Raw genomic sequence first — 22,425 nt, 5'->3', positions numbered from 1 at the left:
GCCTATATTGATCGTTCCGTTGTAAGAGATAGTTTAACAATAGTACACTTTCAACTGCGACTGAACTAATAGTACTAGGTTTATGTGCCTTTCGTTGTCTTGTCATATTCAGTAACTCAGAAAACAGTGTATACTGGTATTTCGAGCCATTTAAAACTGAGCTTAAAATTAATCATGCTTTCTTGAGCAACTAGGGATAGAGATTTGGAGTGAATCTACAAATCCACAGCAAGTCACAGACATCATTACACTAAGGCTCCCATGCGCGTTTGTGCACTTTACTTGCCAATGTTTCTCAACATACATTTACTTCTATTCGACATTTACAGCTAAAAATTGATCAGCAAACTCTTACTCAACCGGTTAAACGTCTCACAAACCGGAGAGAAGAATGGCCCTTCAGCAATCCAGGGCATCCACGTTGATTGCATTGAAATGCGGCAAATGAGGCAAGGTAAATGTGTAAATGGATAACGTGGCTCTGGAGGCCACATGTATTAAAAAGGTTGGAACCTTTTTCATAATTGTTTCCATCACAGGGGCAGATCCAGGATATTCCTTAGGAGGGGGTGCACCACTAAGGAATGGCGTATACGAAAAAGGTTTCATCTCATGGAGTGGGGATTGCGCATCCCCTGCACCCTCCCCCTGGATCCGTCCCTGCATCAACCTGATGTATTCCTGGTTGAGCACCAAAAGTAGACCTCCCCTCCCTTCCGATCCCATCTCTCAAGAAAGGGCATGTACAGATTGCCTTGACAATGCCTCCTTAGCCTCAAACTACAAGGATTTCTGAATTTCTGAATGTTTCCTGAAGTTGTCTTTATGAGCCAAAGCAAACTAATAGTGATGCACTTCATAAATTCCTCTCACTAGACAATTTACAATTTACAGTGTTTCAATGATTACAAAACAATGGATCCTGAAACTAGCTTGCAACTGAGGCTAATGCGGCGAATCTATTCAAATGTAAATGGAATTATTCACGATAAATGGTGATAAGTTGCTCACCGTCCAACTTCAATCTCCCCGACCTTAATAAAACAAACTATTGCACAGCTTTGCCTAGTTCCTGTACGGCAGTCTCCCAGGCAGTGCAAAACTGCCATTTTGCCCTTTCTTCCGGCCTGCGCCAAAAAAAAATTCCCCAGACCTCTCTCGGCGTGCTTGGCTCAACTAGACTACAAACACTCGGCTAGCTCCGCTCTTTGGTTCCCTTTTTAAACTTGAAAAATACTATTCTCCAAGTTGTAGTGGTGGAACGATTTCACGCCTTCACTCCTTCACTCCTTCACCTCCCGTTAGACATTTGGAACCCCGGGGGGGGGGGGGGAGGTGGACTCGCATATCAAAAGGCAAGGGATGCTCGTCGGAAAATATGAATTGAACTCCTAAGGGAGACTAATGTGGACGTTGCTTGAGCTTCATTAGACCCCTAAAAGATACCATTTAAAATGGAATAGGTTCGATCGCTAGCTACTGTTCAAGAAAGGATCCAGCGCGCACTTGTAGACCCGACTCGCGTACTCGAGAGATCAGCGGAAATCAAGCCTGAAAACAGAAATTAAATGAGAGCGTTTCTTTTATTATTTCCTCGAGTGCACCTTAAAGGATACTTTGACAGCTAAAAATGGTGACGTTTCGTCATCAACACCCTAAGTGAGACCAGAATCCTTGATTTGCACCCGAGACGACGGGCATCCCCGCTTTTCATGTAGGGTTCCCACCCCCCCCCCCCCTCGGGTTTCGAACATCAGCCGTCTAAGGCCGTTTTACAGTCGCTTGCAGCGTGTCAAGTTAGTTATTTTCGAGAGGTAGAAGGTATGACGATTTTTTCGTTGTAAGGAAAATACTTATGGTTTTACCTAAGCGTTTCGATTCAGGGAAAGTCTTCGCGGTGTTGCCTTCACAAACCTACGTGATATTGTGAGTTCGAAAGCAATCGATATAAACGTATGATTAAAGGCTCCAGACGATTTTTTTTTAACACAAGAAACGGAAAGACAAACACTACCTTTCGGTGAATGGTTTTTTGACAGAAAAAGAACAAACAATGAAGATCGAAGAAAAGGAAAAGTAATCAGTAGTCACCGCTAGGATTTCAGCACTTATCAGACTGCGCTAATATTACATCAGTTATCTAAAGGGCCAAAGTATTTCATAATATATTTACGAACCGCAGGCTCAAGTGTTTCGCTCGGTCTATGTACCTCACTTCTGACCACACAAAATGATCTTACCGTTTTTGACTACAGCACAAGGAAGACATGTACAGATACAGGTAATGTAAACCGTGTAGGCTGCAACCTGAAAAGACCCTGGGAACGAGGTTGTGTAGGCAGGCCTGAGTAACAAACAGTTTCTTAACATTAAACTTTTTCATTTTGCAAATATCACGACACACCCCTGAATGGAAAAAGGCTTTATGGGCTTGTTCGAAAGCTAGACTGCCCTCACATCACAACTAGTTTCTTAAGGTTACTTCAAACCTTCGCGGGTGTCCTCCAGAAAAAAATGCGTACGCACGCTGTTTTGAAGGAAACCCCCACAAACTATTTAACAATTAGATTATGAGCTCGAGATTTCTATGAGGTGATAGTTGATGAGGCCGAAGTAGCTCAGCCAATCAGATTGCAGCATTTGCATTAGTATACTGGTAGAATTCTACTAAATATCAATAGAAAGGCTATAAAATGTAGAATTCGATAAAATTATATTCTTTTTGCCGACTGCTTTCCTAAGGCGGCAGAAGCCGTCAACGCCAAAACGACGGACTGAAATTCCGGCGAATTAATCAGGTATCAAATGCGATCGCTGAGGCAAAAAAACTGTGCAGTGTTAATCACAAAGCATCAATCTCTCAAAGCGTGTCAGCATTTTCTTTCATTTCTATTGGTTATCTTTTTATAGATCTGTCAAGTTCCACTATCGAAAGATTCGCGTAAACGGTTCCGTTAGAGACCGCCACGACAAAAGTATTTGAAACAAAAGAATTCGCCGTCATGTTTTTGTCCCGTATCTGTCAGTAAATGTTCTGGCCAAATTTCAAGGAAAACCGTCGATTCTACATACCCAATTAATTCATTTAAAGAGGGATTCTCTAGAAAAACGGGTGCACGTTTTCGCCTTCTAAAGATTTATAAACATGTCACGCCTTCTCAGAGGGATATGTCAACTCAAAATGCCGCCAGCCAAGGAAATAACAGAACCCCTAGCGTTCACAGTAAGGAAAGTTGAGCTTCGCGGTAAAGCGATAGTGTTACCGTCACGTTTTAGGCCGGTGGTCAATAATAAAGGGCAAAAAGGAGAAAAGCGATGTGCAACAAAACAAAACTGAGGAGCAGTGTGATCACAAAAAGGTACTCTTGACGGACATGAAGTATTTGATATAGGATCTCTGGATTAAGCCGTTTACCGCGAAAAGGTCGCTGAGGAGTCCACACCTTAACGGTTTATTAACTATATTGTTAAAAAAACCTCTTTTTCCTAATAACTCGCGCGCGTTTTGATATTTTATTTTCATTTTTTTGGAAAATGTTACCTTGAATAATGAACTGCAATTTGCTTGGAAAAAAGAAAATTTGGAAAAAGTAGCCCCGCGAAGGTTTGGAGTAACCTTAATGAGCAATGCCTCATAACACCCTTTCATAATTTCAAGTTTCCAAGTTCAGTGGCTCACAGCCACTTTGATTCGCTCTAAAACCCAATTGGAAGCCAGTTCACAGGCTAATACCTCAGCTGTGTAAATACTGCTATCAACTCAGTGTAAGATCACTACTTCATCGGTGGAACAAGTGGAATATTAATTTTGCTGCTCTGACCTGAATTTTGAATTCTGACTGAGAATTTTATTAAACCGCTTATGGGCGGTCACTACCCGTGCAGGTTGAGTTCAATTCAGTCTAATCACGGCTGCTATTATAAAAAACAAAATCATTTCGGGCGCCTGAGCAACGGGAGTTTAACGCAAGCTATAACACACTGAATTTAGTCGAGGAAGAAATTTAGTTCGGAGAAGCACGCTAATGACTTACTGTCATAACTTTCAACAGGAGGTCATGGGCTCCCGCTTTCAGACACAATGCTCTGAAAAAAAAATTAAATTTCATTTTAACAAGAAGGGATATTCTTGGCGTCACCGTAGCAGCAATGCAGGATATAACCCTGCATGTCTACTAGCTTATGAAAAGGTACATCGAAGGACATTGTCCTTGGTCTTTTTAAGGATTATTTCATCCTTTTATCAGTCTTTACATATAAATCAAACAAGACACTGACTGGTTCTAAAATAATCGTCCGCTCTGAAACTAAGCAGCGGCAACTATAGGAGTAAATTTTCAGAACACATCTGTACTGTTTGCCGAAGTAAGCAAAGCCGGGGAGAAAGCGAAGCTGACCCCTCCCCATCAACCTCCGCTTCCCAACCCCGTCAATCTCCACCCTCATCTCTACGCATGGGAAACGGTGGGCAAAAAGCGAAACGAGTGCAAAACACGACGAAGGCGAACTTAAAATGGCATGACAAGATAAGCGCCAATCGCTCACGTTCGTCCCCTGTCCATTCACTGATTAACTATATGCAGCTGGACAGGTCTAATAACGAACATTTTAAATATGCTAAGCAAATAGGATTATCTTTTCAACTATTTTGTATTTTAATTCCTGATATATATTGTTTTATAGGAGGAGCCCATGGGCTCCTATTTATAGCAAATAGTTTTGTTAGTTTAAGCGCTTTTTATCTGTGATCATTTAGTGATGGTAGCTTATAGTTGAAATTGTTCATGTTAATTTCATCAAGGCCTATGTTGATATCAGGAGCTACTGCTTCTGAAAGGCAGCTGCGTACAACGTAAACCGCTTGGGCTCATAGCTGAAGAACAACCAATCACTTTCGAGAATTTAGTTGTTTGCTGAGGTGTTACAAGCGATATTTTACCATCTGTTACAACACTGGCGCGTAGACAATTGTCAATAAAAGATACTCCGCGGAATCAAAAATGCTACAATCTTTATAAATGTTTATTTGAAATTGATGAAAGACTGGATAAGTTTGAAGAACGTCGGCAAGAACAAAGCAAGCAATTGAGAAATCTTGAGAAACTTTTCAAGATGAGAATGAGACGAGATAAGCGTATTAGTTTCTGTTGATTCAACTTCTGAAACTGGCTGAAAATTGACAAAGCTAAATCCACAGAGCTTAGAAAAGTGTCACGTTAAAGTTTGCTCGCTTTGTGGCGCCTGTCAGGTTATTTGTCCCAGATAAACAAATGAGATGAAACGTTCACACCACATGACTCTAATGTAAATTTAAGAGGAAGTCAAGAGGGCAAGGCAGACAAGGAAAGAATGGCAGATGCAACGCAAATATCGACCATTACCAAATTTTAGATTTGCAGTTTATTGCAGATTTTTCTCAAATTTAAACACTCAAGTCTGATTACGGTTTGGGACAAATTCAAGATGAACGAACGACCACTCACAGCTCCCAATTCAAGTAGTGACACAACCGAGAAGCTTGTTTGCGAAGACATAGCGTCATTTGGTCTTAAAATGGTACCCTTTCCTTCAGCTGTCCTGTTTCGCTCGGTGTCTGTCGTCTTGTGTGTCTTCAACAGTTTTCTGTGTCCATTAACAGTTGCAGGGAATATCTTGGTCTTCATGGCTGTGCTTAGGAAAGTACAACTAAGAACTGTTGCGAACACCTCTATTCTATGTTTAGCGTTCACGGATTTGATGGTTGGGGTTTTTGTCCAACCTTCATACGTTGTTTATCAGGCGAGCAAACTGACTGCGAGTCTAGACAGCTTTCCATGCGACAAGCTGCTTATATACTCCTTCTCTGGGGTAATATGTATCTGCATGTCATTTCTAACACTGATTCTGATCTCGATGGAAAGGTACTTGGCAGTATTTTATCCCTATATTTACGAGGCAAAGGTTAACTCGAGACGTGTTATCTTAGTGACCGTCACGGTCTGGGCTATTTCCATTGGAATATTATTATCTGTGCGTTTTTTATTTGGAATAAACAGCAACGAGGAGACAGGAGTTATATCTTCGGTCATAACCACCAACTTTCTTGTCACCTCTTTCGTGTACTTCAAGATATTCAGACTGGTGAAGCGTTGTAACGCTCAAGTTAATGTACAGATGTCACAACACACAGGCTCGACTTCCGAAGGGACAGAAAACGATCCTCCCACTCAAGTGAACTCAAGTCCCCGGGAAGCCAAAGCCTCGAAAACTGTGGCCTTTGTCGCGGGAACGTTGTTTCTGTGTTTCATGCCGACATTGTGCGTCACCATAGTGGATCAGGCGGGGCTGGCTCCGAGAGATCTGCTATATCATGTTATTTATCCAATTGCTGAGACAGCAGTTCTCTTGAACAGCTGCGTCAATCCGGGAATTTACGTGTGGAGAAATCGAGGAATCAGACGGAGTCTTCGTGAAGTCTTAAGTACATGTAAGTTAGGCAGTTAGTCTGAGCAACCTAGCACTGTGCCTATCACAGATATGTCAACAAAAGGGATAAAGACAACCTTAATTCTCAGCCTTTCAAGTTGCATGTTAAACCATAAAGAAACAACTACATCAATTAAAATACAAGTAAATCGTTCAACTTTCAAGGCGATACTCATAAAACCATTGTGAATATGGTATTGCGATGACGAAAGTTGTTAAGATGAAAACTTTTTTTTGCACCTCTTTAAAGAGAAAATCTGTCTCAGTTAGAATCAGTCTGTGATAACCGACTGGCGAACAGATTTCAAAGGAACGTAGCATGATTTAACAATGAATTTTGTTCTCGTGACCAGCACCGATGGACGCAGCCTTCCTGTCCGTCATGTTTGTACAGCTAAGTCTTGTCTCTGTACAAAAATCTTTCCCCACGGATTTTCTCCCGTTTGGTTACACGGCTATGTTACGACGAAAGGTGTTACTCTATCTCACCACTGGACGTCCCAGGTTGAAGATTATCTCTCAGAGTTTGGCCATAGACACGGTACAGATGATCCACAACATCTGAAATAAACAAGCAAGTAAATAAATAAATACATAAATAAATAAATAAATAAATAAATAAATAAATAAATAAAACAATTAACTAATACATAGATACATTAATTAATTAATGAAAGTATATAAATAAATACATAAATAAATACATAAATAGATACATAAATAAATAGATAAATAAATAGAAAAATATATAAATAAATAAATAAAATGGCTGACGGACTTCTGACTACTGATATAAACAGAGTGACTGACTGACGGACAGAGGGACGGACTGACCGACTGAATGACTGACAGACGGACTGACTGACTCACTGACTGACGGACCGACCGACGGATGGACTGACGAACCGAAAACACTAATGACCTCCAGGGCAAGGCTTTACAAAACCTGAGGGAAGGGGTAGTTAATAATTTTATGTAGGACCAGATTCACAGAAGCACCAAGTCAAAGATATGTAACACAATTGACTAAGAAATCTAAAACTACAAAACATGTGACAAACCTTCAAAGTTCAATCGCTGATAGTTAGGGACGTTCTTTTTAACTTCAGCCCACTTCAGGCGGAGCCACTGTGGTGAGTAATTGCTGCAATGAAACACATAACTTAAACATCACTGCATGTGACAAGCAGATGTCTTCCAACAGGGGAAAAAACCGCTTAATATTCCAGATAATATTAAAACCTGACTAGGTTGGCGAAACTCAATTAATACTCGCAACGTTAATGCGTTGCTATGCAACAGTTAATAATCCATCGAATATTTTCGCTCGCGCGCGATTGATCTAAACGTATCACGTGACTAAATATACTCCAACTAAAACTGAGGAATATCCGAGTGATATTCCCCAATTTTCAAAAGATCCCGCGTGTTGCTAAAACTATTTGAAGGATAATAAACACAATAGCCTCCATTTGACTATAAAAATATGCTCGTATATTTGTCCTTGGACATTTTCTGTTCCTCGAAGCTCACAATTTTCGCTTCTCGGAACAGATAGCCTGCGAGCAGACTCACCTTTCAGTCACACGCGCGAGCGGCGAAGAGCAAAGCGACCCGGCGGAGAGGAGTCTGGTGAAGACAATATCCGCGGGCAATTATCCTAGCACATTTTTGCGCCAAATGGAGGCTATTGTTTATACATTGATATAGTTGATTCAGAGATGACGAGTGTTTCACAGTTACCCAGTGACTTAACTAATTGTTACCATCTCTTACTATGTGCGTTTATGGATGCATGGTTGAATATGTTTGCCATGTAGTACTTGCAGTTTCAATGGACTGTATATAACTCACATGTCGTACTCGGATTTCACTTCCATCCAGTCTACATCACATTCTTCCGTGACACCAGAGTTATATAATCTAACAGACACAGAACACTTACAGTTAAAAGCCATACCTTCCTACCTACTTACTTACCGTACCTAGCTTGGAAGATCGCTGGGTATTGGTTAGTGCGCTGGATTCCGGATCGAGAGGTCTGGGTAACAACACAGACCTGAATCACCACGTCAATTGTGTTCTTGGGCAAGATACTTAACTGAGATGGATGCTTAAGAAGGGAAGGGGGGGGGGGGGGGGGGGGAGGAGGGTGGAGCTACCTGTGATGGACTAGTATTCTATCCAGACAGGGGAATAGTAACACTCCCGATTGTTTCATGCTAAAGATTTCAACCGAAGTTAACAGCCAGCCAAATGACTCATTTGAGCTTGTAAACGTGTAATTGGTTTTACGTTTGCACAACGTGGTCTACATGTATTAAACACGTCTGGTTGTAGCCATGTACACCTGTTAATCCTACATCAAACTTGTGAAAATTTGAGTTTTTCGACAGAAAGGCTTGCCCATTTTTACTGTACTTACAAGTTACATGTAAAATGGCAAAATGTAAACTTAACAAGTCTTCTAACCTTGTTATCAGTTTGAGTTCATGACTTTTCGACCACTTGCTCCCTGTGGCATTTTGTGACATGCTCCAACAAAGCTTGTTCAACCTGTTTAGAATACACACATGTACAGGTATGCAAAGTAAGCCAGGAGAACATGTGATCCAAATCCAAGTTCTCCTAACAATAAAGGCATTGTCAAGCAGGCATGTGATGAGAATATAGCAAGCCATCAACTACTGTATCTGAAAAAGTCTTTCAAGACATGCTTGCCACACATTCTCAGATCAACAACTGTTAACATTAAAACAAGTGCACCACAATTTGTATGGAGAGCTAAAATATTTCTAAATACAGCATTGAGAGTGGGAAGTCTTTTAGTTACCATTTTTGTCTGCACATGTGTGCACTCCTGGTCTTGACCATTTGTGCCACACCTTGCCAGTCAATACCATGAAAAACAGACTCCCCCTCAGCAGTATTGGTTACAAAATGAACAGCTTCATAAAGTCGCTTGAACTCATCATCTGTCCATTTTCCTTCCTGTTTCAGTTTACCACCTAGTAATAAATCAAATGCAATCCCAAGATACATGGTATTACACAAGACATTTTAAGTAAGGCACACTGAAATCAAATAAATAAATGTTTTTCTTTTCCAATTAGACACCTAGGAGAAAAGGAAAATACTATTCTGGCAGTAAATGGAAATTTGTAGGTAAATTGTTAGAGAGGGTAAAATTGGTCATTTGAATAGTATGCTAAACACTCACATGCTGAATCTCAAACAGGATTAACTTAGTATACATGTCCATATTTTACATTTTGTAGCTGAGGGTTTTGACACTGCCAATTTAAAAAAAGTTCTCATTGTTAATCCTGTCACATTTAAATGCACTTTTTGGAGCACCATAACAAAATTTTTGTTACAAGAATGCAAATACCTTTTGCTTGTTTATGGGGTGAATTGTTTCAATTGATCATCTGTGCTAGAGCAGTTTGCAGTTTGTGCCAAATGTTATTTGCTTTCAATTGGGTTTCATTACAATGCTACACACCTAGCTCATGTCACTTTGTTATCCAGTCAAAAGTAAAAACAAATTCAATTGTGACTCCCTCACAAATGCATGCTTTTGGTATTAGCTTTGCGTTTTGATTGGTTCACTGTATTGTCTGATTAGCCAGAGTGCTAACTTTACTTTTGGTTTCACAATACTCAGTTGCAAACTGCCCTTTGGTAACTAATAAATTAAATGTACTGTAAACAATGACTTCAGCAAACATCACCAGCTAGTAGAGGGAGCAGAGGAGTCTTACATGTATTTGACCACATTTCTAGGCATTCATTCCTGGACAAGAACTCTGTTAATGAAAGAGCACCCTTCCCAAGGGTTTATGCATTGCTGGTTTCCTCCCCAAGGGCCAACGAACAATGACGTCTTACATGTAGCTACACATTTGCATTCCAGGGCTCTTGCATAGTACATTTCTCTGAAGAAGACCACAGAAGGTGGTTGAAAATTCAGTTTTAACATTTTTTAGATCTGTTTTAAACTCCTTGTTTAGAACTTTAATCTAAGTATCGTGTGATCATAATATGTGTCCGTTGAAACTCTATCCATGAGACGATAGCCCATCACAGCAGTGACTGTGGGTATACACAGTCTAGTGCCTCTTCTGGTACACTTCACTTCCAAGGGTCATTTGCATTTTAGACTACTCAGCTTCCTGTACACATGGTTTGTATTTCCACTAACCTTTGGGAGGTAGTTTTGAAAGTTTGCGGTTTACAGACATACGACTTCTGTCCATCAACTGGCCAATAGTAACCCAATCTGTGCCATGTATTGAATGCAGCCTATAGAATGAACAAAATGCACATCAAATCAATATTATTGTCAACACATTACCTATCAGCAGTGTGAATCTCAAGCAATTGTCAATGGGGGCCTTATTGATGTGTCATTGACTAGAGGAAATGACATGGCTAGGGTTTTCCTTAATTTACTAGTTTAACTAACACTCAATCAGGAGATTAACATACTAGTTACATGTAACACATACAGACTTTGGGATCAAGGAAATGTATTTCAGGGTAAAATGTACTAGCTCCAAGATATTGTTGATCTTCTTAAATTTATTGCCATAAAAATCTACTGTAACTCTACATGAACATGACCATATAATGTAAAGTATATTGTAATTTACTCTTTGGTTAATAACATCAGTGCATGTATATACAAGCATGTACCTTTTCAGCTCTTTGATCTCGTCCTCAGTGTACCTGTAAAAGGATAACACAAAAATAACACTATAATATTAATACAGTCCTGTAAATACAGACTGCCACAAATTGGAAAGCAACACTTTTTCTCAATTTGAAAATTAATGGTAGTCGCTGAGTACTGTACACAACAGGTTGAAAGAACTGCAAGATCCACAAGGCCCTGTTTTTACTTTTAGCTAAATGCACCTATCAGTCCCATGGTTATTTGAACGCAATCTCACCTTACCTATTCTTGCAAATCAATCTACATGTAACTGTACATATTTGTATCAATTTATTTCTTAATAGCAGTTTGATGAATAACATACTCTCTTCCTGTACATTTACTCCCTTACATTTATGATTTCAATCTCATTTGCTCATTTCTATAACCTTAAAGATAGGCTGTGATCAGACAAAGCAGCATGGCAACTAAGTACTCTTACTACAGTCAACTGAGCACCAAATTCTCCACCATTTGTCTTTAAAGATTATTGACTGGAGGTGAAATTACAGTGTAGTAACACTATTTAATTTATAGTTTAAATGTTTCCTTTTGACTAAGAAAATTTCAAGAATTAATAAATTTAACTGATAAAAATAAGTCACTCAAAAATCATGGACCGAAACATAACCCAATGCTATAGCCCTAATAAATTACAGCTTCAAATACACAGTTCCCTAAAGGTTGAGTTTAGAATTAAAGACATGTGGACAATGCACTGACTTCACAGAAGATGAATGAAACAAATAAGGGCTGATCTGTGATATTATCATAGTACCAAAATTTCTAAGCACTAACTTTCCAACATAATTGGTCTTGTCATAAATTCTTGTTGCACATTTGTAGATTGAGAACAATTCCCTTTGAATTCCTTTTCCTGCAAAACAGTTCATGAGCATTAGCCATGAGATGACATGTAAAGAAGACGAGATGTATCACATCTGGAAAACATTAACAAACTCCTACATGTATATCAAAGCTTTACAAAAGTCAGTCGACAATTGGTGGCACAAAATGTATATTAGAAGCTACTTGTAAAAGATATCTTCATGTGTCCCAAACGCATACAGTACTTGCTACATGTATGTCCTCCTAAATTGTGCTCTACGAGTACATAGCTTCCACCTTTTGCTACATTTTTCCTATGTACAAAGCCTAATCATTCTTGCCTATAGGACGTTACTGTAAGAGTAGTAATGAGAGTTTGTTTGACTAACCAAGTTCTTTAAAAAATTCATTGTCCCGAGCAAAGCGCTTCCAATTCTTGCATTCCACTGCATCCATACTTGAATGAAACAGAAGTGGATCGGGGTCTGACAGATTGTAACGCTAGTCAGGAATAAAAAGCAAATAAAAATTCATTTTCGTACCTGTATTTGAATGTTAATCGAATTTCCATGTACTGTGCATGAAGATAATCTATGAGTAGACAAATTTCAGTTAAATATTTGACCAGCAACAAGAAAGATGTGTGGTACAGAATGCCTCGCCATCAACATTAATCTACAATCATACACACCAAAGCAACAGTACAGTACTGAGTATATACACTGTACATGCTTGGAGTTTGACACCTTTGATATTGAGTGAGTTCTCTGATTTACAAAGGTAAAGTACTGTCAACAGCATTTTTGTATTTCCATGAAGCACATCTTGGAACTGAGACCAGGATAAATCTTTGAAAATGTAGAAAATTCTCACAAGTTTGTCTTAAGAAGGGTTTGGATCATCTTCAAAAATCCTGGAAATTTAATAATCTCACCCCTGGAGCTTAAAAAAAGGTGAGCAGGTATATAGTTACATGTATGCACAAAGTTCAGTTAGTCAGAAAAACATTACTATATCATTGTACCTCTAGAAAAAGAGCCATATTGAATTTTAACAAATCATGCTCCAGATTAGACCACTTTCCTTTCTTTACTCTGATTCCTGCAAAAGTAAATTTCAATGACTGCCATTTTTAGCAACAAACATGAAATGAAATGGGAAAGCTGTCATTTCCTTTCAAGTATACATACATGGAATTGCGGTCGTTTCGCCAACGACTCGTTCGCCAACGTCTTAGGTCGATTCACCAACGTCCTAAGCGGTTTCGTCAACGTCCTACTGGTCAATTCGCCAATGTCAGATATCCAGTACTAACGAAAAAAAAAAGCAGCTTATTGATGTTTGGAATGCAATCCCGATCCTTGAGTGATCCTTGGGTCAAGAAATTTTAAGTCACTGCCAGTTTCGCTTGACTGCCTTGAGATCAATTTGCATGTTTTTGATAGTTTCACAAGCCGGCTCGTGGGCGCTGCATCGCAGTAATTTTCACGGTGAAAATTGACTGTTGAATACCAAAGTCCGATGGCTTCCAAAAGTTTGATGGCTTCCAATTCGCTGATAATGCATTACCATGTAAATTAACATTGTATCTTTTCCTTTTTCAAAAGCAAACAGAGTTTGTTTTAATTTTCCAGCCTTATAATCGAGTTAGAAATAAAATGGAACGTCAGGTAAATAACAACAGCAATTTTATTACAGTATATAGTATCAAATATTTACAAGCACTAAAAACCTATGAAACCTATTTACAAAACCTGATTGAAACCTATATTTATCTGAAACCAATTTATCCTATTTACAGAGAAGTTCTAGTTCGCACGAGCTGTTCCGTTAAGCCGAGAACAAGTCTGGAGTAGTTGGGTGGCAGTCTTTTCGTTGTTATCGTACCCTACCCAGCTTGCAAATAGCTTAGCCTGGATATTCCTAGTGACACTACGTTAAATTTGTTTAAGTTTATCGTCTGATACAAGCCTGATACAGCACACACAAGTGAAGGTAAACTTTTATTTAGGCGTTGGCGAATTGACCAGTGGGACGTCGGCGAAGCGACTTAGGACATTGGCGAACGAGACGTTGGCGAAACAACTCGTTGGCAAAACAACCGGATACCCATACATGTATACATTTCACTTACTGTATCACTTACCTTCCTCAGCTAATGCTTGTAACCTCTCTTTAGAAAGTGTCCATGTTTCATGAATTTTATTAGAAATCTTAACTGCTTCCCTCAGCTTTGTTTCATCCATTTTTAGTGTTGGCTCAGCTCTTTCCCTCACAACAACAGTTCCATTATCATTACTGTTCAAAATATTATCTGTACTTGCAGGTTTGGTTGATTTCAGATCTTTAGTCCTTTTCTTTCTCATCTCCAGCTTTTGGCTCTCTTTAGCTGATTCTTTCCCAGATTGTGATGACTTCTTGGAAACATGGGTGCTTGACTGGGGGGAACCTCTAGGAGATGTTTCAAAACTAAATGTATTTGTTGTTGGAATCAAATTGATTGATTCCAAAGAATTTGAAGCATGTAAATTTTCTATTCCTCCATCACAGGAAAAAATACTTTCCTGCAGCTCATCACGTGTTTCTCTGTCTTTACGATTTTGAGATTTTGATTTTTTTGCACTGTGTTTACCTTTTTTGACAGTCACTTCCGAAAATTTAGTCAGACATTCCCTTTTCCTTTTCCTGTTTTTCTCTTTATCATTTGACACGATTGGTGGATCAATTCTTGACTCATTAAACTGCGTTGAGAAACGTTCTCGACCACTTGAGTTCCCTGCATCAAAGTCACTTTCCACACGTTTTTTCTTCTTCTTTTTCTTCTTCTTCTTCTTCTTTTTCTCTCTTTTCCTGACTTCATTCGCATCCACATCATCATGTCTAGTCACTGCTTCTATTACTGTCCAATCCTCCTTTGATTTCTTCCTCTTCTTCTCTTTCTTTATCTCGCTGTCTCTTTTCGCTACATGTGTATCAGAGCTTTCCTGTTGCTCAGATTTCTTTCGCTTTCTGTTATTTACCGAAGTTTGGCCATTGACAACTTGCTCATAATGAGGCTCTTCGACCTCGCCCACGGCTTCATGCTTGTCATCGCTTTTCTCTAACTCCTTCAGCGCCTTCTGATAGTAACGGAGCATCCTTTTCAGAAGCTACATGTGCACAGACTTGACGGGAAAGTTTACGATCACAAAGCATCAACAGTCGCCATCTTGAAAATCCAGAGACGCCAAAGAATGATGGGATATCATATTGGAGCCCAGACTCTTTCGGTTTTTTCGGTATTACGTAGCGCGCGTCGTTCCCAGGGTTTCTCATCATACCGACCCTGGGCACGAGGTTGTCGAATCAGGAGATTTTACATGTAACATCCTAAGCAAGCTAACCATCAGGTTTCGATTTTGGCTCAACAATTTCTCAATGAGAATAGGCTGTGAGCATTTCCTTAATTTATTCCAGGCTGGCAAATGTCCTTATCTAACGAAGAGTCCGCAGTGAGATAGCAAGTCTTGAAAATTGTTTGACCCCAGCGGGATTCGAACACTCGACCTCCAGATTAGATCAACATTTCTCTGCCGACTGAGCTACAAGGCTAGGCAGGAGTAATGGTAATTGCGGTAGTAGATCCCGAGAAATTCGGAGCAAGGTGGATATCAAGGTATAACGTTGCTCCACGCAGCACTTATGGTTCGGACCTGTCAAGACAACTGGAATCAGAACCCAATGTGTCAATGTTACAGCGTGGTAATGCAGAAAATTAGAACACAAAATGAGAACAGGAGAAAGTGCCGATAGAACTGCGTCTTAGCGGGTCAGTAGCGTGACAAATTATCAGACAATTCTTGTTTGCCATTACTTCAACCAATAGTGGCCGACCTCAAAGGAGTTGATAGATCAAGCTAGAAACCAAATGAAGGCTCTTAAAGTTTGCTCTCTAGTTTCTAGTTCGGTGTTGGTAATTGAGCTTTTGACGAAACGAAGAAGGGTTCTGTTGGGATGGGGTGGGGTAGTTGAGGTAGTTCAATAACTTGTCAATGTTCAGTTCCTCAGCACCTTTTTCCTCATTCAACAGGAGTGTAAAAGGCGAGGGAGAATTATCTCGCTGGAAGTTAATACTACGAAAATCGAAAACTCGTCATTAAAATTTGTGTTTGTATTCTATTCTCTGCAATTAATTACAGGAGCAAAGTTCAATAGTTTTTCTTCTATGCAGTAAATTTTACACATAACGGCTAATAATAATTGCTACTATACTCGTAAGCTATTTGTGAATTGTTTAAGACATTTATTGTTCAATAAAAGTTCGCCAAGCGCGAATCAGAGAATCCAGCTAGCACCACAAATGTCATCTAAAAGTTATCGAGAATTGTCTTTATCTTGAGATCTTTTATATATATATGAACGGTTAAACGTCGTCTGTGTTATAAATTCGATCCTTGTCCTTTGAACGACTACTGACGAGGGTCGTACATTTTATACCTTTTTGCCGATATTTCATATATTATTTAATATACCGTTCGATAAACGTCTTAAAGTCTCGGAAATCTTTACGGCGAGACTAAGTTGTAGTGCAAGTACTTCTTCGATCTGCCAATGCCGAAAGACTGTAGTACCGGCGAAGAATGAGAAAATTGAAAGTTCTATAGCGTCGAAGTACTTCAGAAAAACGCAGAAAGTTCTTCCTTCCACTCTGACCGTTCTGAATTACTCAGCTGGTTTTTTCCATGGGATCTTGTTGGTGTGGAGCTTCTTCGTAATTTGGCCTGACGAGTGAGTGCGCCTGGGTTACCGAGTCGAACGTGAGAGAGTGATTCCAACAACCGTGCATTTGCGTTTCGCAGAGTGTCGATTTCTAGCTTCTGTGAGTGTAACTTCTTTTCCATTTTGAGTTTCTCATCTTTTTCAAGCGAGGTTTTCGCTGATTCAACCTTCTTTCTAAGCGACTCGATCAGGCTGTTCTTTGTCGTTATTTCGTTGCATAACGACTCGATCGTCGCGTCCCTCGCCTCAAGAAGCCTCTTTATCTCTGCTTGTTCTTTGCGGAAATCGGCTTCAAGGAGAAGAAGTTTAGAGATAATGTCTTTCATCTCCCGGTCGTAATCTTTCTGGCATAGTTCTAACTCCTTTTCTTTCTCTTGAAAAGCGTACGTCAAGTCCAGTGACCTCGCACGCTGAATCTTCAAATCCGTCCTGACTTGGTGTACTTCCTTTTGGAGTCGTTTGATCTCATCCTTCAGAACATTTACAGTGTGTTCAAGCTGGAATTTAGCAAACAAGGAAATCCACACTAAGTTAAAGTTCAGCTTAATGTTGGTACAGAAACTTAAGTTGGACAGGGAAACTCAAATCAGGCGAATCGATAAATCTAATACCGAGTAGACGATAGATGGGGAGAGAGGATGTTCCTAACCTTAACTCTAAACCCTAACCTCAACCAGGTAGAAGTATAGCAGCCTAACGCTATTTAGTAGAATTATACTAGTATATTATTGCAAATGCTGCAATCTGATTGGCTGAGCTAATCGTACACTATCAGCCATTAATGTGCAGAACCCGGACATCTTTATGATGGCAACGTTTTCTTGTTTCTCCAATGTTTCGAGGAAAATTAAGAAATATCACCGGATAATTCAATTCCTGAGAACACTCAAGAAACACCCAATATGTTTCAACAAACTGATGAGTGGATGTAAACAGCTGCAAGTTTCAAACAACAATTCAATCCGCGCACGTTTTTTTTTCACTGAAGCGTGAACTTAAATACCTCTTCAAATGCAGAGGAATAATCGAATTAAAACGTTATTTTAAGAAATGTAGTCAGTTTTCTACTAAAACAATTAGATTATGAGCTCGAGATTTCCATGATGAGGTGATAGCTGATTCCGTCTTCAGCTTCATCAGCTATCACCCCATAGAAATCTCGTGCTCATAATTTAATTTACACTTATTAAAATGTGTGAAATGTTTCACAATAGTTTCCCCGGAAAAAAGTGCGTCCTTCTTTTTTGTTTTGTTTTGTTTTCCCCCTTTTCTATTTTCTTTCCCTCTTTAACTTGTTCACTTTCTACCAGAGCCCCTTACGCAGTTCAGCATAACAGTATCACGTCCGTCCGAACATAAAGACGGCTAGATGAACCCGAAATTGAACAAAACAAATTCATTTCTGACTCAACAATAAACCGACCACATTTCCGACATCCACAGACACACATCAGTGTGTCACGTGAAAATTGCGTGACCACATAGACAATTCGGTATTGGTTTAGTTATTACCCGAGCAATTTATAAGACAAAGAAAAAATTCCTTACAAAGCTGACAATGACTATTTCGAGACACCAATTCAATCGCTTAGATTTATGAAATCAATTCCAAACAAGCTGTATTGTGTTCATGATGTGTAGCGGAGCGAGTACTCGAGCACGTTTACGGTGGTTTCTACTTTCTGAAGTGCCTCGACCTTCACTTGACACTCATGTGGCTGTAGGGCATCAATATCTTCATGGAAGTGAACATGACGTGAAATAAATTTTTATATCGTACCAACAACAATGGCATAGTTACCTTCAATTTGCTTTGAGTACTACAGGTCTGAAACTTTTTACCTAGATTAGCGGAGCGTTTTGAATATGTACTTAGCTGTTAGCTTGAGGGCTGTTAACCATTTGTTTTGCTGTTTATGCGTTGTGAACTTGTAACTATATCCGTAGGTATTTACATGCAAAACTGGCAGGCTACCATTTTAAAACTGATAAAAACTCGAGTTCCGTCGATATCGATTTACTGATAAAATCGGACGCGTTGTAGCAGAAACCGAGAAATTGGCTTAAATTGACTGCTCAGTCTGTGTTTAACTCGCCCCCTTAATTCCGCGTTTTCATAATAGAATCTCTTGTTATTAACTAAAGTAAATTACAATCTCACGCCAGACAGTTAACTGTAAAGTTTGTTTTGATTGTAAATCAAATAAAGTCGAGGACGTTTGATCGGTGTACATGTATAACACCCATACAAAGCATGGCAGGTTATTAAAAATTCCGCCATTATCGTCGACCGATGACGTAACGCCGTGCCCCTCAAGCTACAAAATCAAACCAAGAATTTTGCCCTGTACGTTTGCCACTGTAGTAATCAACAATTTATGTCCTGTCTGGGTTCACTTCAGTCTACAATGACCGGTGCAATGCCGTCAAAGGTCGACATTCCTACAGACCAGTGAAAGCAATCTAACACGTATTTTGCTTCTGTTCCCCTAGACTTCAAGCTTACCTTATGTCTGTTCAATTTTGGACTCCTAGTACTCATTTCAATGTATTTTCCAGCGATTTCCATTCAGGGGTTAAACTTGAGAGAACGAAAACAACTGCTTTTGTTTTCCTCGTATCGAGGAAGGTTTGACATTGATCCTTCTTGAGTTTCTGTGAAGAAAATGCAAGCAATGTGAAATCCGTATTAGTTGTAATCGAAGATAGCTGCGGTTAATTATTAACACAACATGATATGCCTACGGGCGGATTATTAACCTAAAGAGAGGCTAAAGTTTGCGCTCTCGAGCCGGGATAGCCGAGCGAAGGAAAAATCAACAAACTTTTATCAGAACATTCAAAACACTGGTTTTCTTACAATTTAGGTGGTCGAAGTCCGTTTTGCTTGCTTCAAAGTCAAAACACATGGCCGTGTTTCATCGTCAGATAGCCGGATTCTCCTGGGAGGTTCGCGAGACGTCAACAGAAAGGTAACCACTCTCAAACAAGTTCTCACTTAAGAGGTTATTAGTCAATTTAAGCGATTAATGTACACAGAGCGAAGAATGCGTTTGTTTTTCATTTGCATCACAAAGGCAGACTCCGTCACACCAGAACACGGGATATCCAAAGAAGATCAATAACAAAGAACAAATGTTATGACCCTATGGCATCCAGTTGAGAAGCAGGCAGATGTGGGGGAGGGGTGAGGCCGGGGGGGCGTGTTCGGTTGAGGACTGAATTTTCTGTTATCTAGATTAGTTCTCAGGCGATTTAAAAATGTTGATCAAATCCTCCTTACTCTTGAACTGAACAAATATCCAAGAGGCCATTATTCAGAGCTGCGGAAAGAGTGTTCTTAACTAACGTTTTGGGGCAGATTAGCTTGCGTTGCGGACGGAACTTTGCCTATAGGTAGCGTCTGCGACATGAACCAACCCGGATTGTTTCTTATTCTGTCACGCGAGCCAAATACGTAACTTGATAGTAAATGATTTTGAATAGTTCTAGTTAATCTACACTAAAAAGTTTCAAAACATCAACAGCCAGTGCAATGCAAGCCACCGATGAGCCCGCGCTCCAAGATTACCGAGTCAGGCGGACACGTATATTGCAAAGCTTTCATCAACTTCGTTCGCTAACTCTTCTCGCTTCGTAGATCACTATATGAAAACCCGACTATTAAAGGCCAGACAAGCTCGTCACATCTCCCCTTGACGCTACACTGGCTGCTAAAAGAGAACTCTGGGGACTGATAAAAAGATATTGAATGGAATACCTTATTACATGAAATTTTCGCGACATGTTAATTTCGTTACTGTTGACATATAGTCCCGCCGTTGCGTTTTTGTTAAATTTTGACGTTTATATTGTACCTTTGAGAAAGTCGATTTACTAAAGGACATGTTAAAGTAACATTTCCAAGGAAATAAACTGTTTGTTATTAAAAAACGCGAAGTTAACGTGATTCAAAATACAAAATATTCGCAAAATCACGGAATTTAAGTGTCGCGAAATATGCCTACCTCAAATTCGTGAAATAAACGCCGGTCGCGAAAATTTCATCTAATAAAGTAATTTGGAAGGAAAGCGTTGTAATCTGACCTATGGCCGTGAGCAAAATTAATAGGAAAGATTTGAAGATGTTCTTTGTGGCCACCTCCCCCCTAACACCCCCACCCTCGTTCCACCCCCCTTCCCTCGTCTTGCCTCGTTAGCATCCCCTGGGGAGGATGAAATGAACGCTCTACGAGAGACCACCATTTCATTTATACCGATTCTCAGCTCCCAAACTGCAACGACAAAACACTGTGTCGGCAGAATAATCCGCAAAGAAAGAATGCGTTTAATCATATATAACACACAAAAGAATCGATTTTGAAACTTGCAGGTCGCCGGCGCCATGGTCCAATTCCCTCTTTGTGTAACAATCACTGAAGCGTGATTCGATCACGCGTCACATGTTTGTTCTGTGTAAACATCAAACAATCTATATTTTCCTTCTCTCCTGTCTAGTGTTACTTTTTGTTTCGTTTTACTATTTCCATTTAACCCATTTAGCTAGAACATGTTGCAAGGTAGAATCCTCGCACAGAATATGACAGAAAGACTTAAGGTTGATCGTGAAGTTTCGTACTACATGAGTCATATATTTTCAACATTCCTTACCTCTGCCCTAATTAATTGCAAAATCATAAATAATTGAGTAATACTGTGCGCAGTTATCGAGAAGACCGAAAGTATAATTTATCAGCAATATCTCTAGTTAGCTCTATTTCACGGTGAGAACTGGTCAAATAATGTTTAAAACAATTTTCTTGGTCCATAGCTATTTCCATACCGAAGTTAAGAATCAAAAAGAGAGTAGCACATAAGAAGTTAATGCCGATTTGTTAATCTGTTTTTTGTTATGTCTACGTGTAAAATATATGCATCGTGCTTGGTCCACAGTTCAACGCAATTGTTCACTTTTGGTTTCCAGACGTCAGATCTAGATTTTCCCAAGCTTTATCATCAGCAAATTCTAGTAGCTGGTAAAAAGGAAGACTTTACTCACCTTTCGTGCTTCTCCGGTTCCTTTTAGTGAAACAACTCACATGAAGTTTAACGCCGCATTTCTATGGATGATATTATATCAAAAAATATCTCCTGACGCCAAGAAAAAGGACTAATGATGATGACGTAAACAAGTTTAAACCGGAAACCGTTGGAGATGCAGCGAACCACAATAACATCCGCCCTCTTACTTTAGGAAAGTGAGTGAACACGTGCGCTTGATCGTGTTAATCTCAAGGCCCCCCAAAAATCAAGTTCCCTTAATGATTTCTCTTGACGTTAGCAGGTAATATTTTTCTTCAAGGTGTTACTGATTTATTATTACTATTTCATTAGTACTTGAAGAAAATAACTTGTAGTTGACGAGAATTATATTCGCACAAATTCTTAATAGCACCTCAATCTGGAAACATCCACCCACTCCTCACATTTTGCCGTATTACAATAGCGGGTTTAGCGTCATAGTAAATGGTTTGGGTGGTTTTAGCTTCTGTACAACTGCCTACTCTCATCGCGATCATTTGCTTAATCATTTGCTCATTTGCGCATGGTTCTACGGGCTAGAGGCTTTCAACTAACATGTATTCGTTACAACTAACATGTGTTTGTACACCCTGCGG

The 22,425-nt window shown here is 39.6% G+C and overlaps 3 protein-coding genes across 4 annotated transcripts; 1 reads left to right on the top strand and 2 right to left on the bottom strand.

The window, feature by feature from the left end:
* Positions 1-5,385: 5,385 nt before the first annotated feature.
* Positions 5,386-15,277, bottom strand: LOC110062059 (uncharacterized). Its single transcript, XM_089274873.1, has 11 exons — positions 14,157-15,277; positions 13,035-13,111; positions 12,400-12,511; positions 11,981-12,059; positions 11,164-11,196; positions 10,670-10,770; positions 9,299-9,473; positions 8,938-9,021; positions 8,320-8,388; positions 7,527-7,609; positions 5,386-7,026 (listed from the first exon to the last, which is right to left on the bottom strand). Exons 1-11 carry the CDS (start codon positions 15,145-15,147, stop codon positions 6,941-6,943), a joined length of 1,890 nt encoding a protein of 629 aa, XP_089130999.1. The 5' UTR covers positions 15,148-15,277; the 3' UTR covers positions 5,386-6,940.
* LOC149102065 (histamine H2 receptor-like) lies at positions 5,464-7,039 on the top strand. Its single transcript, XM_089274874.1, has one exon. It carries the CDS (start codon positions 5,464-5,466, stop codon positions 6,481-6,483), a length of 1,020 nt encoding a protein of 339 aa, XP_089131000.1. The 3' UTR covers positions 6,484-7,039.
* An 862-nt stretch (positions 15,278-16,139) lies between the features above and the next one.
* LOC110049435 (uncharacterized) lies at positions 16,140-21,900 on the bottom strand. 2 transcript variants are annotated; one of them, XM_089274876.1, is made up of 3 exons: positions 21,807-21,900; positions 19,275-19,423; positions 16,140-17,265 (listed from the first exon to the last, which is right to left on the bottom strand). In XM_089274876.1, the coding sequence occupies exons 2-3, from the start codon at positions 19,335-19,337 to the stop codon at positions 16,666-16,668; spliced, it is 663 nt and encodes a 220-aa protein (XP_089131002.1). In that variant the 5' UTR covers positions 19,338-19,423; positions 21,807-21,900; the 3' UTR covers positions 16,140-16,665. The 2 variants fall into 2 exon arrangements, with proteins under 2 accessions (XP_089131002.1, XP_089131001.1); XM_089274875.1 differs by lacking the exon at positions 21,807-21,900 and adding an exon at positions 19,629-19,861.
* Positions 21,901-22,425: the final 525 nt, after the last annotated feature.

This window comes from Orbicella faveolata, unplaced genomic scaffold (genome assembly GCF_042242905.1).
Source record: "Orbicella faveolata isolate gen_17 unplaced genomic scaffold, um_ofav_v1 contig_36, whole genome shotgun sequence".
NCBI lineage: Eukaryota > Metazoa > Cnidaria > Anthozoa > Scleractinia > Merulinidae > Orbicella > Orbicella faveolata.
Note: the sequence above shows the minus strand (reverse complement) of the source record. Positions and strands in the feature narration are given on the sequence as shown.